At 35.0% G+C, this 22,523-nt stretch overlaps 3 protein-coding genes across 3 annotated transcripts; 2 read left to right on the forward strand and 1 right to left on the reverse strand.

Annotated features, from left to right (window-relative positions):
• Window positions 1–300: 300 nt before the first annotated feature.
• Window positions 301–8,453, forward strand: LOC145619349 (protein ALTERED PHOSPHATE STARVATION RESPONSE 1-like). The gene is made up of 4 exons (XM_081674024.1): window positions 301–1,709; window positions 2,397–2,572; window positions 2,765–2,988; window positions 7,381–8,453. Exons 1-4 carry the CDS (start codon window positions 626–628, stop codon window positions 8,201–8,203), a joined length of 2,307 nt encoding a protein of 768 aa, XP_081530150.1. The 5' UTR covers window positions 301–625; the 3' UTR covers window positions 8,204–8,453.
• A 1,495-nt stretch (window positions 8,454–9,948) lies between these two features.
• Window positions 9,949–12,262, forward strand: LOC145621319 (uncharacterized). Its single transcript, XM_081676057.1, has 3 exons — window positions 9,949–10,611; window positions 11,374–11,445; window positions 11,818–12,262. The coding sequence occupies exons 1-3, from the start codon at window positions 10,042–10,044 to the stop codon at window positions 11,839–11,841; spliced, it is 666 nt and encodes a 221-aa protein (XP_081532183.1). The 5' UTR covers window positions 9,949–10,041; the 3' UTR covers window positions 11,842–12,262.
• A 6,133-nt stretch (window positions 12,263–18,395) lies between these two features.
• LOC145621490 (uncharacterized) lies at window positions 18,396–21,233 on the reverse strand. The gene is made up of 2 exons (XM_081676222.1): window positions 21,094–21,233; window positions 18,396–19,175 (listed from the first exon to the last, which is right to left on the reverse strand). Exons 1-2 carry the CDS (start codon window positions 21,149–21,151, stop codon window positions 18,619–18,621), a joined length of 615 nt encoding a protein of 204 aa, XP_081532348.1. The 5' UTR covers window positions 21,152–21,233; the 3' UTR covers window positions 18,396–18,618.
• Between the last annotated feature and the right edge of the window lie 1,290 nt (window positions 21,234–22,523).

Below are 22,523 nucleotides of genomic sequence, written 5' to 3' on the forward strand. Positions count from 1 at the left end.
TTCGTGTTAGGGCCTGTTCACATTTATTTAATTTCAGTTCAGTTCAGTTCAATTCAGCTCCTATCAGTTTGGCGAGGGAGTATTGGAATACAAGAAAAGCTTGACAGTATCACAATAGACATGATTTGGAAAGCTTTTGTTTTATACGGAATAAAACTAGACATAAATAAAATAATTGCTCAATATTATCATAATCTACTGTAATTAATATTCAATCCCTAAAAAAACAAGAACATAAATTAAAAAGAAAATACAAAAAATGCCCGTCAAAAAAAAAAAAATGAAAATACAAAAAATGGTTTCAGAACGGAAACAAACGTCACTCTCACACTTTGTTCAACCTGAGACACTCTTCTCTCTCCTCTTTCTCTCTCTCTCTCCAGCTCTTTCCTGTTCTTCAAGAATCTTTGCTTCACAAATTCTCTCTCCTCCTCTGCTTTTTCATTCACTTTCCTTTATTTTCATCCCAATTTTCTTCCTTCTTATCATTCCTTCCATTCTCTAAAAACCCCCCATTTCCCACTCTTCTTCATCATTCATCAATTTCCCAGAAATTACCCTCAAAATTGACCCAATTTCAGTCATACCCAGATAAATTCTCTGCAAATTAAGAGCAACCCAGATAATGGGGTGCTCTCAATCGAAGATCGAGAACGAAGAAGCAGTGTCACGATGCAAAGAAAGGAAAGCATTCATGAAATCAGCTGTTTCCGCGCGCAACGCTTTCGCCGCCGCGCACATCTCCTACGCCATGTCCCTCAAAAACGCCGGCGCCGCCCTCAGCGACTTCGCTCAAGGTGAAGTGGTTAACCCACTTTCTCTCTCCTCTGCTCCAGTGGGTCCCACCCCAGGTGGGGTTGGCCCCACAATCGGTGAACTCCCATCTCAGGCGCCTCCGCCGCCGCTGGAGGTGCGTGACTTGCCGCCTCCTCCTCCGCCTATCCCCGACATGCCGCGCCCGCTGCAGCGCGCTACGTCGATGCCGGAGTTTGTGGCCAAGCCGGGGCCGAAGCTGGTTCCGGAGGACACGATTGATGAAGGTGAAGAGTTAGACGCGGATGAAGAAGTCGAAGAAGAGGAGGAAGACAATGGCCGGTTGAGGCATAGGAGAGATAAGAGTGTTGGTGGTAGAATGGAGACTACTCCGAGTAGCTCTAATGTTGGTACTGCTAATAATGTGGTAATGCCCCCGCCGCCGTCGTTGCCGCCTCATGATGATAGAGGGAGCAGGACACCGCCACCCCCGCCGCCCGAGGTGAGTAATCAAACTTGGGATTACTTCTTCAATACGGAGGATATGCCGGGTGGGAGCTTGAGAGATGATGATGATGATATGAGAGGGGAGTATGACCGTACTGTGTATCATCAAAGGGCAATGAGGAGTTCGGGTCCTGCTTCGGTTACTACTACGATTCCGCCTTCGATTGAGATGGTTGAGGAGATGGTGATGCCGGTATCGGAGAAGCCGCCGTTGCCGATGATGGGAGGAGGAGGAGGGGGAGGGAGGATGATGAAGAAGGGGAAGCAGGTGGTGGGGCAAGGTGGGAGTGGTGGGGGTGGGGAAGGGAGAAGGAAGAATGTGAATTTAGTTCAGATTTTTAGTGATTTGGATGATTGTTTTCTTAAAGCTTCTGAGAGTGCTCATTTGGTTTCCAAGATGCTTGAGGCTACTCGGTTGCATTACCATTCTAATTTTGCTGATAATAGGGGTATATTCATCTTATCTTTGTCTTTCAATTGAATGTTTATTTTTAATTCTTTATGTCTTTGGTTTGCATTGTTTAATTACATTGTTTTCCTGATGAGTTGTATGATATCAAAGCGTTTGAAGTTTCATCTGTTTCGAACTGATAGTCGTATTGATAGTGTAATTTAGAATTAGTAAAGTGAAAACTAAACTCGATTGGAGTAGGGTGTACCGTAAAGGATGGAGTTAACTTGATAGGATGGGGAGGGATTATGGAGTAGATTGTGTGAAATGTGAAAAGTGAGCCTGAGATTGTTTGGACCAAGTAGTCAATTTTTCTACAGTTGCTTGTGTGTGACTGTGTGTGAGTGAGGGAGTTCGATAATGATGAAGAGTCGTGTTGCTTTAGTGCAAGGCTATAATACATGCTTGAAGTTTATCTTCTGTTGATGGTTTTATTTGCTCTAATTCTGTGATCTTATCTTACTATTTATAAATTGTCTATATTTTCAAGTTAGCATTGATCAACTGTGTTCCCTTGCACCAAAGTCTGACTTGTTTAGCTGTCTTGATCGGCCATTCACCCCCCCCCCCCCCCTCCTTAACCCATACACATCTTAAAGAAAGAAATTTGTAATATTTTATATTGTGGTAATTGAGCTTTTAAGAAGCTTACAAGGTAACCTCTAAATTACATTTGCTTTTACAGGGCATATTGATCACTCAGCAAGAGTCATGCGAGTTATCACATGGAATAGATCTTTTAGAGGTCTCCCCAATGCAGAAGAATTTAAGGATGATTTTGATTCTGAAGAGAATGAAACTCACGCCACTGTGCTGGATAAGCTGCTTGCTTGGGAGAAAAAGTTATATGATGAAGTGAAGGTAATTCCTTTTTCTTTAAAAGTTTCCTTCCTCAAAAATTTCAAAGGCTTTGCCTTTTCATCCTATTGTCATTTTAAAATAATTTGTATTTGCTGCACTTGTCAATTGTGGATAGTAGTTGTTTGTGTAATGAGCTATAGTCTCGTTTGCATCATCATTATAATGTTTATTTCGCTTTAATATATTGGACAGGCGGGTGAAATCATGAAGTTTGACTATCAGAGGAAAGTTGCACTTTTGAACAAACAAAAGAAACGTGGTGCCAACCCTGAATCGTTGGAGAAGACAAAAGCTGCTGTAAGCCATCTACACACAAGGTACATTGTGGATATGCAGTCTATGGATTCAACAGTCTCAGAAATAAGCCGGCTGCGAGATGAGCAGTTATACCCAAAGCTTGTGGCACTTGTTGATGGGTAAGTTTTTTTTTCATTACTAGACATCTATTCTGTCAATGTAACCACTCCTAAAAATTTGAATTGTTGTTTTCTGATTAAAACATGTTTATGAGTTGTTGCTCAGTTCTTATTCCTCTATGCCAGTATATCTGATTTTGGCAATGTTTTACTGCCAGTATATCTACTTTTTAGAGTAGATTCTTTTCTCTGCATTTGAAATTTTATAGCTCCCTTACGACAGTTTCTGCGAGTTGTGGATGCTAAAAACAGTCTTGGATTAGCAGATTAGTGAGTTTTGGACTCAAGTTTATATCCATTTCTTGCTCTCTCCCTCTTCAATCAACACCCCACCTCGTACTGCAGACATGTTTATCCTTATTTTTTATTTTTTTATTTTTTTTTTTACTTAGAATTCTTTTACCTCCCTTTACAGATGTCTCTACGACTCTACCTCTTGCATTCATTGACAGTTATGATTTTTAGCTTAATTGTTGATCTACTATGGTAAAATTTGGTCTTTGGTACAATTGATTTGAATGCACAAAGGAGATTCAATTTCTCCTTCAACTATTGGCATCAATACTCTGCTATAATTCAGTTTTTTGTTTTTTTTTTTTTTAAAAAAAAAAAATTTACGAATTTGGTTTTTGGGATATAGAATAGATCAGTTGCAGGAGTAAAGGATCAAGGAGATGTCTTTTGGGATTTTCCTATCTTACCTTTTATAATTTGTTGTCTCTTAGTGAAAAGGTTGGGCCTTTCCAAATCAATCTTTTTCCCTGTTTTTTTTTGGGACAGTGAAATTAGGGGAGCAATTTGTCCATTCTCTTTCCTCATTTGGCAATTAATTTTTCCTGCCTTCTGTTAAGGTTTATTTCCATTGTTGTTCTCTATCTTCCTTGAATGGGGAATCAGAGGGAATTGCCTTCTTCAAATGGTGGATTGATGGAGGCACTAGCTAAGGTTGAGGTGTGGTCTATAGGTGGTTTTGGCTGAGGTAATGAAGGCATTGAGGGGGCTTTAAAGATTCTGTAAAATAGAAGTAATAGTAGAACATTTTAAAAAAGAAATGTAAGAGTGGTGATATTGTAATATGATTGTATATTTGTGTTTTGAGAAAAGCCTACTCACATTTGTTAGTATCAAATTGTTATTCTTCTTGGTATGAAGCTGTTAGACTTGGAAATAAAAGTATACAAGTTACCTTATCTGATAAACCAGTATGAAACTAAGAATTAATACAAAATATGACTTTGCCACTTACTAAATGGTAACACCTTACACTACAAGTTAGACGTAGAAACTTCCTAGCAAATTATTGGATCTTAGGAATCGTATATCCATATGAGAATCATAACTGCTCTTATAAAAAAACGAACATTTTAAAACTATATAAGCACTTTTGAACAAGCCAAACCTATCTTTTGTCTAATGACCTCAGTTATGCAGAATTGCAAAGAGATGCATGGCATATCAAAATTCATCTAATTTTTCACCCCCCCCCCCCCCCAGGGTCTTTCTTGGTTTTTCTCATCTTGAGTCAATGTATTTCTTTATTTCTTGTAATTCTCCTCCTAATTCCCAAAGTTATAGCAATAATTACCTTAGCCTTCCTTGACTTAAGCATGGCTTCGTAATTGTATCCCATAATTGGCTTTTAATTTCCATTATTTTTCTAAAGATTTATAAAATGTTTCCAAATAATATCATTCAATTGAAAATATATCAGATGGGAAAGGGATTCAAAAACTGTTGATATGTTTCTTAATAATTTTTTACCCTCCCTATCACAGACTGATGCATTTTCCATCGCTACTTGGATCACTTCTTACTCTCCATTTGAGGCACCATGAATGAAATTAAAATTTGTCCGTTTCGTTACATGGATTTTGTGAATGGAAAATTTAACAACAATAATCCAACCTTTCATCGTTTCTCCCAAAATAATCCAACCTTTCAATTAACCCTGAATAATCCCACCTTTACTACTTATTCTCCCATACCACCCCCAGCAGGTCACCTCACCTCACCTCTTATGACCGGTTGCCAAGCCACGTGGCACTCTCTTATTGGTTGAAATTTTATTTTTTAATTAATCTTTTAATTTTAATACTTAAAATAAAATTAAAAATTAATAAAATTCCTATCTTCTTCTCCCTCATCCCTTTCTGCTCCAATCTCTCTCCTCCCCTTTCATGGCCACCATTAAGCTCAGCCACCACTGCCACTTTTATGACCGTCATTAACCACCATCTTGCCATCTACCACACCCTACTTCCTCTACCTAGACAAAAAAAACACCACCCTACAACCATCGTGGTGCTGGCGGCGATGGTAATCAGCCATTCCGGCAGCAGCTCAGACGGCAATTGCCTCTCCTCACCCACCGTTGAAATCTATCCACATCCACCAGAAAACCCTTTACCTTCAATCAAATAATCGGATTGTGAGGGTGGAGTTTGGGTTTGTCAAGAGAGAGAAAAGGAGAAGGTGGTGGCGGGGTAAATGGCGGCCATGGATGGCTTGGTATTCGTATTGGTGGTGGACTGGTGGTTCGTAGTGGAGAGGTGAGTGGGTGGGTAGTAGTTCAATTCGTGGTGGGGTGGTGTAGGGGTTTAGGTGACGGTGGATTGAGGTCGTGAGGGTGGAGCTTAGTGGTGGTGGTTGTGAATCATGGTGAGGTGAAGTGGTAATGGTGAGTTGAGCTGTTGAAGAAGGAGGATGAAACAGGAAGGGGAGGAAGGAGAAAGAAGGTTTTTTTTTTTAAACAATTTTCTGTTAATTGAATAAAAATAATAACAAAATTAAAAAGGAAAAATAAAAAATTACCGGTTGTATAGGTCACAGGTAAAATAGGATTGCTATGGGAGAATAAGTAGTAAAGGTGGGATTAATCTAGGTTAATTGAAAGGTTGGATTATTTTGGGAGAACCGATGAAAGGTTGGATTATTCTTGTTAAATTTTCCTTTGTGAATAAGAAGCCCCTTGAAGAGTTATCTAATGAAATTTAACAACGTTTTTGTGCCTGTTCTTTTGTCCTCTTCTCCAATAGCTGATCTCATATCTTCTCATTAAACTAAGGAAGTTAGCCAAGGAACTCTTATCCCATGCATGTTTAAACTGTCAAATTATTTCCATCATCACTTGGAAGCTATCAGCCTATCATAATTGGTTGTGATAAATGGACCCCTAAATTATTAAATTAACTAAAGCATTGTCCCTTAAAATTTCTGGCATACTGCATTTATTGTTTATTAGCTTCTTTCTTTGATATCATTTCAACCTTTAATCATATGTTCCAGATTAGGAGTGAAGAATGTGTCCGAACTCCAATGGGTCTTTTTATCTTGAATTTTAGCATGGGTTGACTACTTTAAATTTACTACATCACTATCTTCTTCCTCACTACCTCTTCGTTACAATATTTATCAAATAAAGCCATTCTCAGAAACATTTCACTTTCTTCTAATGCCATCTGCCTTTTCAACATTAACGTTTTATCTCTTTCGGTCACATGTGTGGACATTGAATCACGGAGTGAATTTCATCACATTTCTAGATCCTCCAATTAAGTGTCACCTTTAGTTACTTTATGACAAGTGAATGTTCCTCTTATTGGGATCTTGCCTTCTGTATTTCGAGTCGGGTCTTCAGGGTTCGATGATTACGTGGAGCAGTGGCAGTTATCACTGAACCCTAAATGTTGTTAGTATCTGTACATTAAATAAAAATGAGCCTCAGATTTTTTGGTCCTTAAAATTTTGATCATTCCAACTAAACACTCTGACTTGCTTTACAATTTTGCCAAATTTAATGATCTATGAAGCTCATTAAGTCTGAGCTTGCAACAAGTGCAATAAGCCGTCTCTTCTTTAGAATTCCTAATTTGAGGAGAATGGAGTTTACCTTATACTTCGTACATTTTACTGACTAGTATTTGGTTACTTAAGCTGTTTTACATTGTTTGGAGTTCACCTTATTATGGAAAAATCTACAGAGATGTAAAAATTGAGAAAAGAAATTCCGTAGAAATTGTTATTTTCACTTGTTCGGTTAAACATAGAAAATATTGGAAGGTTATTGAAATTTTCTATCATTTGGTTTGTAATAGAGGAAAACAACTGCAAACAGCAAATGTATAAGAAATTTTCTTGACAAATTTTTGCTCGACAGTTCTACTTAATTGTTGCTCATGGTGAATACATTGTTAAGAATGGTCTGGAGAATTTTTTTGGTTTTAAATAAAGAACTAAATAAGCTTTAGGACTTTGATAAGTTTTGTAAGAGGATCACCTCAAATGTATCTGAACTGAATGTGGAAATTTCCTCTCTTGTAGTATACGACTGTATTTTTGCATAGTTATACTATTTTTTTCTCATTTCATTTTATTTGCCTTGGTGTCTCTTAGGATGGCCACAATGTGGGAAGCTATGCAAGTGCACCATCAGAATCAGGTAAAGATAGCTTCAAACTTAAGATTGATTGACATCTCCCAGTCCACTAAGGAAACAACCGACCAACACCACGAGCGAACCTTTCAGCTTTGGGCTATAGTTCAGGAGTGGCACACAAGTTTTGAAAAAATGGTGAACCATCAGAAAGAGTATATCAAAGCCCTTAATAGCTGGTTGAAACTTAATCTCATTCCTATTGAAAGCAGCTTGAAAGAGAAGGTTTCATCTCCCCCGAGGCCTCAGAATCCTCCCATTCAAGTCCTCCTCCTTGCCTGGCATGATCACCTTGATAAACTCCCCGACGAGCATGCAAAGAGTGCAATCCATAACTTTGCCGCTCTTTTGGATACTATAGTCCAACAACAGGAAGAAGAAATGAGATCAAGGGCTAAGGTGGAAGAATCAAGAAGGGATCTGGATAAAAAACAGCGCCACTATAATAAATGGCTTAGCGAGTATATGCAGAAAAAGATTCCTAACGATGATGCTGACCCTGCTTCTGTCGAAGATGAATTTGTCCACAAGGATGAACTTATGGTGGAGAAGGAATTTGTGGTGGAGAATGCTAAGAAGAAACTTGAAGAGGATACTGAGAGTTACGAACGGCTATGTACTCAGGTTAGGGAGAAGTCACTGGCAAGCCTTAAGACTCGATTGCCAGAGTTGTTCCGAACACTTTCAGAATTTGCGCTTTCTGCTTCAGATATGTACAGTAATCTGAAGAGTCTCACTCACTCTTCTCAGAGTCGTAAACAAAAGGAAACCACGAATGCATAGAACTGGTATTTAATGGGATGAATTTGAAGTTAGTGTTTATATATTTTGTCAAAAAATTTATTTGATCTTTTCGGAGGAAGGAGAGGGGTGAAAAAATGCCCTACTAAAATATACAGATGTGTGTAAAATTTTGCGTTTATATAATTATATATAAACATTAAGCGGTAGTTGTAGATTTGTAGTTGCATTAGCCAGATTGTAATTGTGAAGATACAGAGGTTGAATTAACGAAGTTACTCTGATTATTATCCTCTGAAAGCATTTGCTGAAGTAAACTTGATAGAGGCATTCATCGAGATATCGATCTCACAAGGATTATTAGCTTCTTAGACCATTTTTATTAACTGCCATCATTTGTGAGATGAATTGTATATATGCATTTTAAGATCCTTTCTTGTAAACTCTGAACCAGAAAACAATTTACTTCAGACATTGACATCTTTGAGCCACAACAGTCTGTCATAGAGAAAGAATGGTCGATAGAATGGAAATCTATACTTGATCCAGGAAGGTATAAGAGTTTAGGAAGTCTTGTAAAAGTGTCACATTGAAAGTGAAATGGTAACCATTCTTTTTATTCAAATACTACAAAATGGTAGTATACAAAATGGTCTTAATTAAGAATTTTTTTATCATTATTTTTCTTCCGTCTGGACTCTGGAGATGTTCTGCCAGTGGTGGCTGGAATCGCCATGGACAATGTTTTTTTTTTTTTTTTTTTTTCATTTCTTGGCTATGTTAAGTTACGAGTTCACTTAACTAACATCTTGGCTATGCTATCTTGTATTTTCTCACCACTATAGAATTTGTTATATACACTCGGGTGTACCGTACACCCAACTAACCTAAGGTTAGTTTTTGCAATCATCAAAATGAGAACAAATACTCATGGGGTCTATGATACACTTGGGTGTATATAACTCTCCCACTATACACTCTTTAATTGAAATCAAATTATATACGAAGTATATATTTTTGAATGTCCTGTTTAATAAGTTTTTTTAGGTATAGTTAAATGATTTTGCAAGGTATGGCCTTAGGTACTTATAGTGTGAACTGTGAACTGTGAACTAGCCTCATTGTATGATTTAGCAATTATTGTTAGTGTTGGCTGTGTTGCTCCTTGTCTCAGTATGTATTTCAAGTATTGTGTGTCGAATACATGTATGGGATGATACCAGCAATGATATAGATCAGGTAATTGGGTAGGATTTTTACATTTAGATCATGTCCAATACTAGCCTATTACCCATATCATACCTGCTACGTGGACACCCACCTCCCACTTGACAAGACACCCATGTAGACCAACACGTGACATCTGCTAGGGCAGTTCTCTAAATACCCCAACATATCTTACTTTTAAGATACAATATTCTTATCCTAAACACTCTCAAATTACATTATTCTTCTCCATATCATACCAGTACCGACTTTAGCATCGAAGCGGTTATCCTCAGCTCGAAGGGCGGCTAATTTACATTAATTGTGCAAATACCCAGTTAGACGATAAATCACTATTGGTCTAGATACACGTTACCGGAGCTCACCCGAAACAATAGGTACGTTAAGTAACATCAGGTGTATCCGTACGTGTTTCCTAGTATGGAATAGTGGAATACATCAAGAATAATAATTCTCCGTATTGTTTAGCTTCCTCTTGACTCTTTTTGTATGCAGTGTCCTACTACTGCACAACAACGAATAAACCAACCCTAAAAAACATGATAATAATGCAACCTTTTATAAGATATAGACAAATTTATCCACTTTCCTCCCCTCTTTCCCTCTATCTGTCTTCTCCTTCTCTCTTTTCCTCTCCCTACAACCACCCATCCATGGAATCAAGCAAAATTCTCGACCCAAACCCGCTTATTCCGACACGCGAACCCCGACGACGTCCCCCAAACTACGTCGTTTTACACCTACCCTTCACCCTCCCTACTTTTGACCCCCCCATTTGGAAAAAAATCTACAAGACTACTCTCTTCCTACTAATCATTGCCACATCTACTTTTATACTATGGCCGTCGGATCCCGACGTAAAGATCGTACGAATGAGGACGCACCACGTAAGGATCCACACGCGTCCGCGTATATCTGTTGATGTTTCGTTGGATGCTACGGTTAGGGTGACAAACAAGGCGGTGTACTCCATGGACTACTCTAAACTCGACGTGGCGATCGGGTATAGGGGGAAGGAGCTAGGTCACGTGATGTCCGGTGGAGGTCACGTGAGGGCTAAAGGGTCGTCTTACGTGGACACAAGAGTTGAGTTTACTAGGGTTGAAGTTGTTAGGGAGTTGATTTACTTGGTGGAGGATTTGGCTAAAGGGTTTATTCAGTTTGATACTGTTACTCAAGTTGATGGTTTCTTCGGTTTCGCCTTCTTTCGAGTTCCCCTTAAGGTTAGCCCTGATCTCATTTAATCATTGTGTCGAATGTCGATAGTGTAATTTGAATTAATAATGTGACAATTAATTTAAAAGTCTGCGTGTTGAAATTTAAACAAATTAAACCTAACGTAACACTTCATTGCTATTTTTGTGTACATTGTGCTAATGTGCCATGTAAGATCTATGTTAACAAGTTTTATAAATTAATTATAATGAATTATACTAATGTAATTATGTAAATCAATAATCATGATACATTATAAAATTAGGGTCGCAGAGAATAATTTTGATGTATTCAATTATTGATATTTGGCTAATGAGATATACTTCGTAATTGGATGCATTATCGAATTCAAAAACAACTTAATTAGTACTCATGATTATGTGTAGATCATACAATATCTTTGATAAATGCTTTTGTCTCAATTTTTTCTTCCATCTCTCTTTTCTAGTAAATATTTTTGATTGTAACACTGATGTAAATTATCTCTCTTAGATCTTTATGTTTAATTTTCAATTGAAGAAGACTATGTTATTCATGAACATCAGATCAATGAGTTAAACATTATGTTATTCAAGCTCAGCTCGACTAAATTACTTAATGAGCTTAAGATTTTTGTTCAAACTTATTTATTCACTTAAGAGTTTAGACCGAACTTGTTCGTGAACATATTAGCTTAAGGTTCGTTAATGATCTATAATCTATAAACCTTTCAAGTTTCAATAAACGAAATTTTGGGAATATTTATGTGGGCTTCAATTCTCATTTGACAGGGTAAGATATCATGTGAAATTGTTGTGAGCTTGAAGCAGCAGACACTCACAAGTCAAAATTGCTACCCTGAGGTCAGCTTATTGTACATAATCATAATAATTATTGCCTAATTGCTTTAATTAAGATGTATAATTCCTTATAATTAAACTTGTTTTGTTGTTCTAATTTGATTGAAGGTAGCTAATAATGACTTAAACAAACAAAAAAGCATATTATCAAATTAAAGGTCTATTAACTATGTTTATACTTCATTTTAAGAAGGTAATAATTTAACTATTTTTTATTCGAATTGAATGTAATAAGCTCGAAATTCAAAAGAATCTTGCAGTTTAAAAAAAAACCCTAGTAAAACCATCACCTTAAATTAATTTATTTATACATTGTTTTATATGATCTAAGATAATAATGTGCCTAATATGTGTTCGCTCGGCTGATTATTGCAGTTGGAGGAAAAGTGCGAAGCCTAGTTTGGAAGGCAAGTAAAGGGCAACTCGATCGATCAAATCGTGTTAATAAGTATCTTGGTGAAATGCTATTACTATCTACACGTTTAAGTTTGGGTGCAAAGTTCTAGCTCTAAACAGAACTTTATACACATGTAATAGGTCATTAGGTCTTGTGCATAAAGGCATGTATTTATAACTTATTCGGCTATAAAATTATGTACAATTAGATGTACGTTAAACAAGGTTTTCTCCATGTATTGGGAGATTAATGGATGTGATCATATGAGGATTAATTCGATGGAGGGATCGATCTTTTATATATGATCCTAGTTGTGTAATCTACATCTAGTACTACGTATGCACGTAATTGTGTTACTTTGTACTAAAGACTAGTAATGTATTTTAACTCAAAGTCATTTTGCAACAAACTATTTTATTGACATTTCAGCTAGCTTTGAATGAGCCACGATAGATGATTAAAACTAGTTGCGCAACATGCATGTCACATGGATGTGTCAAAGGTTACATACACATTGCCTTCAAAAAAAAAAAAAAAAAAGAAAGATTACATACACACATTCGTGCCCACAATGTATGTTATAAATTATGCTCGATTTTAAACTCAATACTTCAATCTAAAATTATGAGGTGTGTTCTTAGATGATGTGAAAACAATCTAATTAAAGGTTTGTTCACATTTACCGAGCTAAGCTGAATTGAACTAAACTGATTGGAGCTGAACTAAACTGAATAGAGTTGAAATGAATATTTTATGAGAGAAGGAAATTAGGAGATGAACTGAACTGAACTGAACAGATTGGAGCTGAACTGAACAGAACTGAAATTAAGCTAAAGTGAACAGGCCCTAAGACACTGACATTTTTCTTTTTTCTAAAATTATTGTTAGAACCTTACTATATTATTGGAGAGAGAACAATCAAATCAAAGGCCATGCATTTTCCTCATAAAATTCCAAATAGTACAATAAAAAAAACCCAAGAAAATTACAAGTACAAACAAATTTACCATTCCACATACACAATTATACAACAATACAAACAAATTCAATATCTATACTTTTTATAGCATTCTTGTAAAGCATGGATTTGGAGCTTATCAAGATTTAGCATGACTAGTCCACTTATAATCAGAACGATGATTCCTACACCTAAAGGATCCTGGATGACTTGTGGGTGAACAAACACATTGTCCCTCTCTTCCATCATTACCGCGGCTTATAGCCACCTCGCGTTGCACCACCACCTCCACAACCATCTCTGGTGACCGTCGTGTGCCTCTCCTAGGATTGACCCTGGTTGGGAATGAGTTGATTGGATAGCACATAGCTAGGTATAAATCAAAAGGCCAAGTTTAGAAAAGAGAAAAAAAGTACATAGAATTTAATTTGTTGTTTCTTAAGGCCATATAAGAGTTAGATGTCGTAAAGAAAGACTATAAGAGTTGAGCTATAAGTTAATATTTGGCGTTTGTGTGGAGGGAATAGAGTCCCAAAAGTTTTGGATTGGAGTTATTTTTGTGCCATATGATTTGGGTGATGAACACTTGGCCAAAAAAATACGTTATAAAACCAGATATTTACATATATAGAGTGGTCGCACGTACGTACATACTGATATATACCATTTTGATTTACATAAATAAAGGAAATTTAATATGAAATGTACAAGTGAATACGACTACTATTCGATCTACAAGCCCCACTACGAGAATTATTTAGGAAGCTAGACTTTATATAGGAGTGGCCTTCTCACGTTTTATTGTTGATTTGTTATTTATGAATCTTTTTAAGGCTTAACCTCTCTTTAGAACCCAAAAAAAGAGGTTATACTAGATTATTTTCTTAGAACAAAATATACATTATGGAAGGTTAGATGTCTTTTCATTACAAAAACAAGTGATGATAAATTCAATTCAGTGTTATATGTATGTGGTCTATGAATACGTACTAAATCATCTGTGGTAGTGGTCCTCTTTTTTTCATCCATCAATTTTATGTTCTGAAGGAATTCCATCAAAAATCAAATAATAATATGATGCAATTAATTTTTATTTAAACATTATGCATATCATGCAATGTAGCACATCTACTAATTTGCAAACTTGGCATCAAGGTGCCGAGCTTGGCTAGCAAGCCTTGCATTTTTGGTCTTGTGTTATGTCGGGCTCATTTTTTATCTATCATAAAAGAGGCCCAAGTGAAATTTGATCCATGCAACTGTATTATTTTAGCCTTAGTACTACTATAATTTTAACGCTTGAGAATAGAGGGGAGGTAAGAAATACCCTACTCTCAAGCAAATATAGTTGGTGTTACACCCGGATCAGTGGGTCACCCACCTAATTAAGCTTCACACACACTACACCTCCACATATGTACGATATTATCCGTTTGGGGCCTAGTCCGCACGAATTTATTTTTAAACACCTTTTCGAAAAGCAGTGGCGGAGCGAGAAATTTTAAACCGTGGGAACAAATGGAAGACATTGCATGATGTGGCAAAAATGTTAAGAAAAAAAAAAGATACAAAAATAATTAAATAGCTGAAGTTCAAGTTGTTAAATATTTGACTTGTAAATTTTTATTAAGTAGTCGGAAAAAATGATGATTTCCTTCGGATTTCATTCTTTCTAGTAGGAATTTTCGAGGATCAAGTTGTTTTCATTTTGTCTTAGACTAGTTTGAATTAAGTGAATCACTTGACATGTCATGAATCAATTACCATATACTTCGTACAATTTTACAATCAAATTATCAAACTTAAATAATTAGTAAGTTAATTAACAGCCGACAAACCTTAATATTCTAATAGGATAACATAATTTTATACTCTGTAATATCTAATCAAGCAATGTGGGATTTAAATTTCAACATACACCTAATTCAATATATACGTATAAAATTTTATCATTCAAACAATTAGAAATTACTCCGTATGATTATTGTAGAAAAAATAGTATGAATTCGGAGTAGATAATTATAAAAAATATTTTTTAAAAAAAAAATTTAACCTGAAATTTTTTTTAAGTGGGGGAACAGTTGTCCACCCTTGTACCCCCCTCCCTTCGCCACTGTCAAAAAGTCTCATACTAATTAGACTATTGGAGTATGCTTCTACTTATAAGGATGTTCTCTCCTTCTTATGTCTTTCATGCGGACTTGGGATGAACAAGTGAATAACCCCAACAACCAATGAGACTCGAACTTGTTACCTCAAGATTACAAGGTGAGTTGTATGTTATACATGAACAACCAACACCGTAGTATGTTTGGTTGTAATACTATAATTTTATGGCCAAGTTGTCGACACAAAATCATGTACTCCATGCACCACCTGATTTATTAGGAAAAATAAATAATAATTCCACCTCAAATATTGATGGTAGAGTACATTAGTACCCTTCATTCAAAAAATAAAAAATAAAAAAGTACATTAATACCCTTAATTAAGTTGCTTAAATTAATTAATTAATTAATTAAAATGATAACATTATTAGCCTTTGACAAGTATGACAAATACCAACCCAATCCAGCCACCTCACACACAGTCAAACATACAAGCAACATATTACAAATGTTATTTTTCCAACTTAAGCCAGCTTACATTTCAGACTAAGCCAACAAACTTTATCTCTTGATTAATTAATATCTCTTCCTCAATTAATCTTCTTTTACATCAAACAAACTTATTATGAAATTCTTTCATATAAATTCTCCCTTTTTTCCCATAATATCCTAGCCAAATTATTATTATTTTCTTATGTTATTTATAATAATGGATGATAACAAACATTGGAGATCATTATCATGCTCTAGCAAAAACATCCCACAATCAACTTATCTTCTTAAAAACATCTTAGAACACCACAATGGCTGGCGGCGTCCCTCGTTCGAGCAACCCCGTGTCGAGGCCGAGGCCGAGACAAGGGCAAGGGCAAGATCAACCTCATCACTACCATCAATATCATCAATTTCATCAACATCATCATCCAAAATGCAAGGGTTTTTCAGAAGGATAAGAAGAAAATTTAGGAAAGATAAGAAAACTTATGGTTCAAACCCTATAATAGTGCCTTATAACTCTTATACTTATTCCAAAAACTTTGAAGACAAAGATTTGGCCTTAGCTGAGCCTGATAACTTGTCTAGATCATTTTCGGCTCGGTTCGCCACCCCGCCTTCGGTCATCCTAAGGGTTCAAACTATAAGATGAAACGTTTTTATGCATATTTGAACAAGCTAAGCTAAGGTTCTTCTGTATTTAGGTTGGTTATATTAAGAAAGATTATAGCTTTATGCATTTTTCTCTTTTATTTTTACATTTTTTTTTTCATTTTTTAAAACTCTAGGCATGCATGCATCATCCATAGATTTTATACCTTCATACTTAAGGGGGGTTTTATTTTTGTGTCATTTTTCTTATATTAATTAGATATGAAACTTATTATAACATATTAAACATGATTTTATACGTTTAGATGTTTATTGTACATATGTATATATGTTTGTGCATGAATTTATGTTGCACTAAGAAGACAATTGTCATATGTCAAATATTACAGTTACATAAGCACTTTAATTTTAGTAGATGGACAACTTTAGTTTCTCTAAAAAAAACGATCTTGAAATGATCGAGTTACTCCATTATATTTTTTTAGTAAATCACAGATAATATTTGTCAATTCTATTTCTAAATAAACACTTTTAGGTAATGTTTGGTTGATAAAGAAAGTAAAAATTTATATAAATTTGGAATTTATATTCATGAGATTTTTCTAAAGTTGTTTGATTTGTAATGTGGGAATTAACTTTTCATAGGTATTTAAGTCTCTACATTTTGTGGGAAGTGAAAATTTCCTAGAATTTCTACTTCCCCCGTTAGTTCAACCATTTTTTTTTTCTGTCAGCTAAACAACTCTCTCATATCTTCTTATGTCAACCAAACATCACTTTAGTTTCTACTAATTATACATTATTGTGATGAAAAGGGTAAACAGCAATTTCGATAAAGTATATTATCTTTGATTGTCAATAGATTGTCCTATTTTGCTCACCTTATTTTCACTTATCTCAATAAAATAAATAAATAAATAAAAGTGATAAAGAACACTACTCAAGTTTGATAAATGTACAACTAAAATAAGGTTCACTTTTAAAGGCGATAAAAGAGCGAGGGATAGCCCGAGTGAGTGAAGCTTCCCTCTTTGCAAGTGATCCAGGGATCGATAATTCTCATGACTCGCCCTTGTGACTCTCTAAACACTAAAAAATATTAAAGGTGATGAAGTTAGTATTAAATGGAAAGATTAGAACTAAACCGAAAGAGATTATTATTGTATGCATACATAATGAAAGAGATGTTCAGTATTGCCTATGAGTTTTGGTAATTTTGTTACAAAATTAGATCATAAGTTTGTCAAGTCAAGAAATTAGTGAGGGGGCATATAGCCATATACTATATGCTCGTAATCATTAATTTATTTTAAAGCTATTTCAATGATATGACATACTAGTATAAATTATTTTTGCTAGTAGATAATAACCATTAAAATCATTATGAAATGGTTAATTATTGGGGATTAGCAAATCAATCACCTAGGTCAAACATTCTCATCTATCATAAGATAAGAATAGCTGAATTTTTTAGACTTTAAATCATTGAGAATATTCTACATAATTATGACATAGGACTGGTAGGAGTACAGTATAACATAATTAATTAAAATTTCTAAAAGTCAATTAAGAACAAAATAAAAGTGACAACCCACTTTATTTAGTAACTAGTCAATATACACAAACTATTGCCTCTTGTTTCATGAATTGGTATTACTTGGTATGATACTGGGCTCCCAGTATTTGACATTTCTAGAATAACTTGTATTTTCTAATTTTGGCATGAAACTAACAACTAACACATTATGATGAAGCTAAGCAAGATCGAATAACCAGTATAATAACTATGGCTAAATATAATTCCTTACTTTTCTCGTAAATGGAAACTAATCCAAACTCGAAAGATAGTACTCGTATTTTTTTTTTCCTACATGATTTTAAATGGACAGACAAAATAAAATAAAGGGAGTACATAAAGTCTTACTTTTTAGTTTTTACCTATAATATACGAAGTATAAAATATGAGTACTCGTATATATAAAGTTGATTTCTATATACAATATATAAAATAAAACAAAAAGAAAAAGAATATTTCAATAATCACCACATCATCCAATTTACAATTCAAGTAACATGTTAGTTATGTAGCAGCGTCATCTTCAACCCCTCAAAAAAATGGACTTATGAATTGTGATAATTGATTAACAATCATTCGCTAGGGCGGTGAGATTGGTGGCTGGTGAGGCTTCAATTGTACTCGAGTAGCTCGACTCGAACTACGAAGCCTTGAAGGAAATCAAGCAGGCCAGGCCATTTATTTGTAAAGAACAGCAATACTTAGTAGCATAAATTTCAACTGAAAAGAAGTATGCTGATTTGCAAACTCTTCTTTAGAGTTTTAACACATCACTAGTTCAAATCACAGTATAATTAGTATGTACGAAAAGATTATGTATCACAAATAAGGTGATAAATTACAAACAGGGATAAACCAGCTCTTCTCGAATAAATCGAATAAATCAGGTAGATTTACAGGTATACAGAACTTAAGTGAAGGGGTCCAAAGGCTATTTACAAAGACAATTAGTAATGAAGACCGACGAATGTTAGTGTTACAAAGTTGCAATCAAACTATACAAATAAATTAAACAAAATGGATCGCCAGACTAAATTAGAGTTGCCAAGGAGAGGATGCAGATCACAATTACCACATAAACACTGAAATCGATAAATACAGCACGGATAGTCTGGTGAGCCACTAGACCTCTTTCCAACAACGTCTCTGCTCTTTCCCAATTGACTCCACCTCCCTTAGGAACCCCTGTATCTTCTTCAGAGGCTTCATATCTTCGTTTTTTGAAAATAAGGTATGCAATTATGACAGTGATTTCTGTTACTGACAGCAAATATAGTGGCCTCAAAGCAATGATGCTTTTTGAGTTTACAATGTTTACTCCAAGTAAAGGATAATCAATGAAAGATAGAACCACCAATAGAGCTATTGAAACAGAACAGATGATACGAGTACTTTCTGACGCTATGATGCTGGAACTTAGTTCCTTCGCAGTGAACAGAAGGGGTCGCTGGGGGCCTTGTTTTGGCCTTGAATCTTTGTCCTTACCAGAGAGCCTGCCTTCAACAATGGAAGCAAATCGTATGTCCTGTTCCATATTCAAAGATCCTCGCCTCAAAGCATCCCCAATTGTATTGTCTTTCGTCAGGCCTAAACCATGAGTGTCATTAATTATTTGATTCATACTATGTAACTACATTTACAGATAAATAGAAACGGGAAATAAGGAGCTGTATTAGAAAATATGCTCGTATGACAGAAATTGATAATCTTCAGCATTCTTTGTAAATGTGGTTAATGCCAAGGAATTGAGCAAAAAGAAAATTAAAACAGCAGAAAGATGCAAGTTAAAATTAAAAAATAAAGATGAAGATATTACTTTTCTTTACAGCATTTTTTCTACAGAATACGATCAATGTACATGCATATTAGCAGCCAAAACATAGATTTTGACATCTGAAATGAAGTACAAGTATTGAAAGTAATCTTCCTAAAGGGTGCAGTAGGCCTACCAAAGTTCAATTTATAACTAAAATAAGTTCTAATTAGGTAAAAATGTTTAATAAGTTCAAACTAGTTCGGGTAAGTTCAGATAAGATCAACCAGTTTCAAATTAGTTCAGACTTAATACGTGAATAACACACCCTAAATTCAGATCAGGGGGATTATAGTGAAAAGAAATCAGCCCTATTTAGGCCAAGCTGCCAAGCACATGCTGCATTCAGGATAAAAACTTCAGAGCTACAGCATATAATGCCATGAGTTTGTAAATTTGTTTATTTATCCTATAGCATGGAGAAAGCTATTGATATACATAACCGAGTATGTCTTACCACTTAGTCACTTACAACTAGAGAGATTCTTTAGGCATGCTTACATGTGCAATTCAAGGCAGAGTGCAAACATACATGAGAGGAAGGAGATGCATGCAATAGATTGTTGAGGGGTTAGTATATTTACTAGTTAAAGCTAGATCATTGAAAAGTGTCAAAGGCCAACGCCAGCTAGTTGAAAGATGAGTACACCACAGGCGAAAGTAAGCACTCCAAACACCAAATATCATCACATACAATACAAGTCTGAGGTATCATCTCTCTCAACAAACTAAAGCTGAGGCAAGCATAACAATCTATAGTCTGCAGATGAGATCGACTTAACTCGAGCATATATAAAGTATAAGCCATAAGAACAGAAAGGGTTTAACAACTCGAGCAAGAAGTCAGCTTAACATAATCTTGTAAACTTTTGTTGTTCTACAGTCTATGAAAGCTCTACGATCTCCAAGGCAAGCAAGCTTAGCCTCTCTATTCGACTAATTTTTAGCTCGAACTCCTAGGGTAGAGAAATTATGAAAGCAATAAGAGCATGTGTGTGGCTTGATAAATTTCCTCATCTATCAATTGAAATAACACGACAAGCAGAGATAGTTGCGGAATTCCATCTACTTCTAGATGTTCAGTCAAGTATACTGAATACCCTTAGAAACATTGTATGCTTTTCACCATGGATTACCATTCAATTCAATGTATAAGGTAAATTTAATACCATTTAAGAGAATCTCTCATTTCCCATTTTATGTTATTTTTATATATATTGATCCCAACATTACCAATACATTCAATTGCTCTTACACTTTCTGAAACACCCAATTCTTATACCAAGTATGTGAAATTGACAAAAATGGAAAGAAAAGATATATTCCAATGTACATAATTAATCCACCCAAAAAAAATAAAAATAAATTATGTACAGAAAGGTCAAAACAGGAGCTCTAATTCAAAGGAAATCAAACTAATTGATGTTAGAACCCTAGAAATTATCATTTCTGCAAGCAGTCAAACACCCAAAATTTCATAAAGACAAATTAATTCTGTAACTATTTTTCTAAACAAAGTTTTTTAACAAGCTCAATATCAGAAACCCAGAAAATGCTCCAATTAGATGAATCTAAAACAATACACGAATTATAAGTAGCTTAAAACCCAAAAAGATTGAAAATTTAGAGAGTGAAAACTACAGCTTTTACGAAAAATATAGAGAAAACAAATAAAAAGGATGAGGGGTTTACCGTTGAGTTGAAAAGGATGATCACATGAATCATGTTTGCCAATTCCAATTTCTTCCATCAATTTTTTCTTTTTACCAAAATCAAATTGTTGTAAGAATCTTGGGTGGCCAGCTTAGGAGTTAGTTAGGACATAATGGTCAATCATCTTCCCTTCTTTCTTATACATGATGATTGAAAAAATGTCTTTATAAAAACTCGACTTATTTGTTAAACTCGTGTCGTTAGATAATTAGATAATCTACTTATTTTGTATTTTGATCGTGGCAAGTTATCGTGTAGGATTAAAATATCAACTTAATTAGGATTGAACATTAAAGGTAACATTGGTCGAGCTGGGCCATGATACAAGACGAGCCAACACGGAGATACCATGGCGTATATTTGTTAGAAAAGAACAACACACTCTAAAATAGGTGAAATTTAGCTTAGCCATGCAAGTCGAACATGATACGATGACATGTAGGCTTGAACTGTGTCTAGGCCACCTTTTATATTTTACGGCACAACTAATTGCTTTAGGGGTAATCAACAGTTTACCATTTTCTAAGGTTGAGGTGATGGAGTAGTAACATCACTCTCATCTCGTATCCCTGAGGTATAGGGATCAAACCTTATGAGACTCATTTGAGAGATTTTCCTAATCCCCCGCCCCACCACTTAAATAAAAAAAAAAAAATCAAAAAAAAAAAAGTTTACACACATTGTAGAGTTGGGATCATTTTGTAGGCCACACTTTGTAGCAGAAAATATCAAAAAAGCTGGGCTAGAATGGTTTAAATTGGGCCAATACTATTAGGCCAATAAGGCAACAACTTAAGTAGATATTCAAGCAGAGGCACACTTCCAAAATGGCTAGACCTTTCAAATTAGGCACAATGTTGAACAAATGCATTGATAGAACAATATTTGTAGTGTGAATAGAAATTTTTGTTTCAAAAATGGATATGGTGTAATATTTTCTTAAAACCAAGTGGTGTAATATTAATAGAAAGGAGAAAGTATAACATACATCAGTGAACTTATTATATTTAGTTGAAATTTTCTTGGCATATTTCCTTAATTGATATATTTTGTATAACCACCATCGTTGAATCAATTTTAAAATTGTAGATTATTTCATTGAATAATGATTTAAGATATCTACACCTTCAACATACAATAATTATTTTCACTAAATTCATTTTTAACTAGCAAGAGTCTGTAAAAATTAGTATGAATCAATACATATTAGTCTGAATGAGTCAAGAGTAATTTTAGTCTATGCGTGAAAATACTCAGGTGTCAAATATCTAAGTTTTAATCCGTGGAATTTATTATATTAAATCAGGTGAAATGAACATGATCGAGTTGATATGCTTGGTGATCAAGAATAATATGGTAAGTAGCATGATGATTGATGGTGAGTTGATGATGGATTAGTACATGAAGCA

The sequence above is a fragment of the Chenopodium album genome, chromosome 27, assembly GCF_948465745.1.
Source record: "Chenopodium album chromosome 27, dcCheAlbu1.1, whole genome shotgun sequence".
Classification (NCBI taxonomy): domain Eukaryota; kingdom Viridiplantae; phylum Streptophyta; class Magnoliopsida; order Caryophyllales; family Amaranthaceae; genus Chenopodium; species Chenopodium album.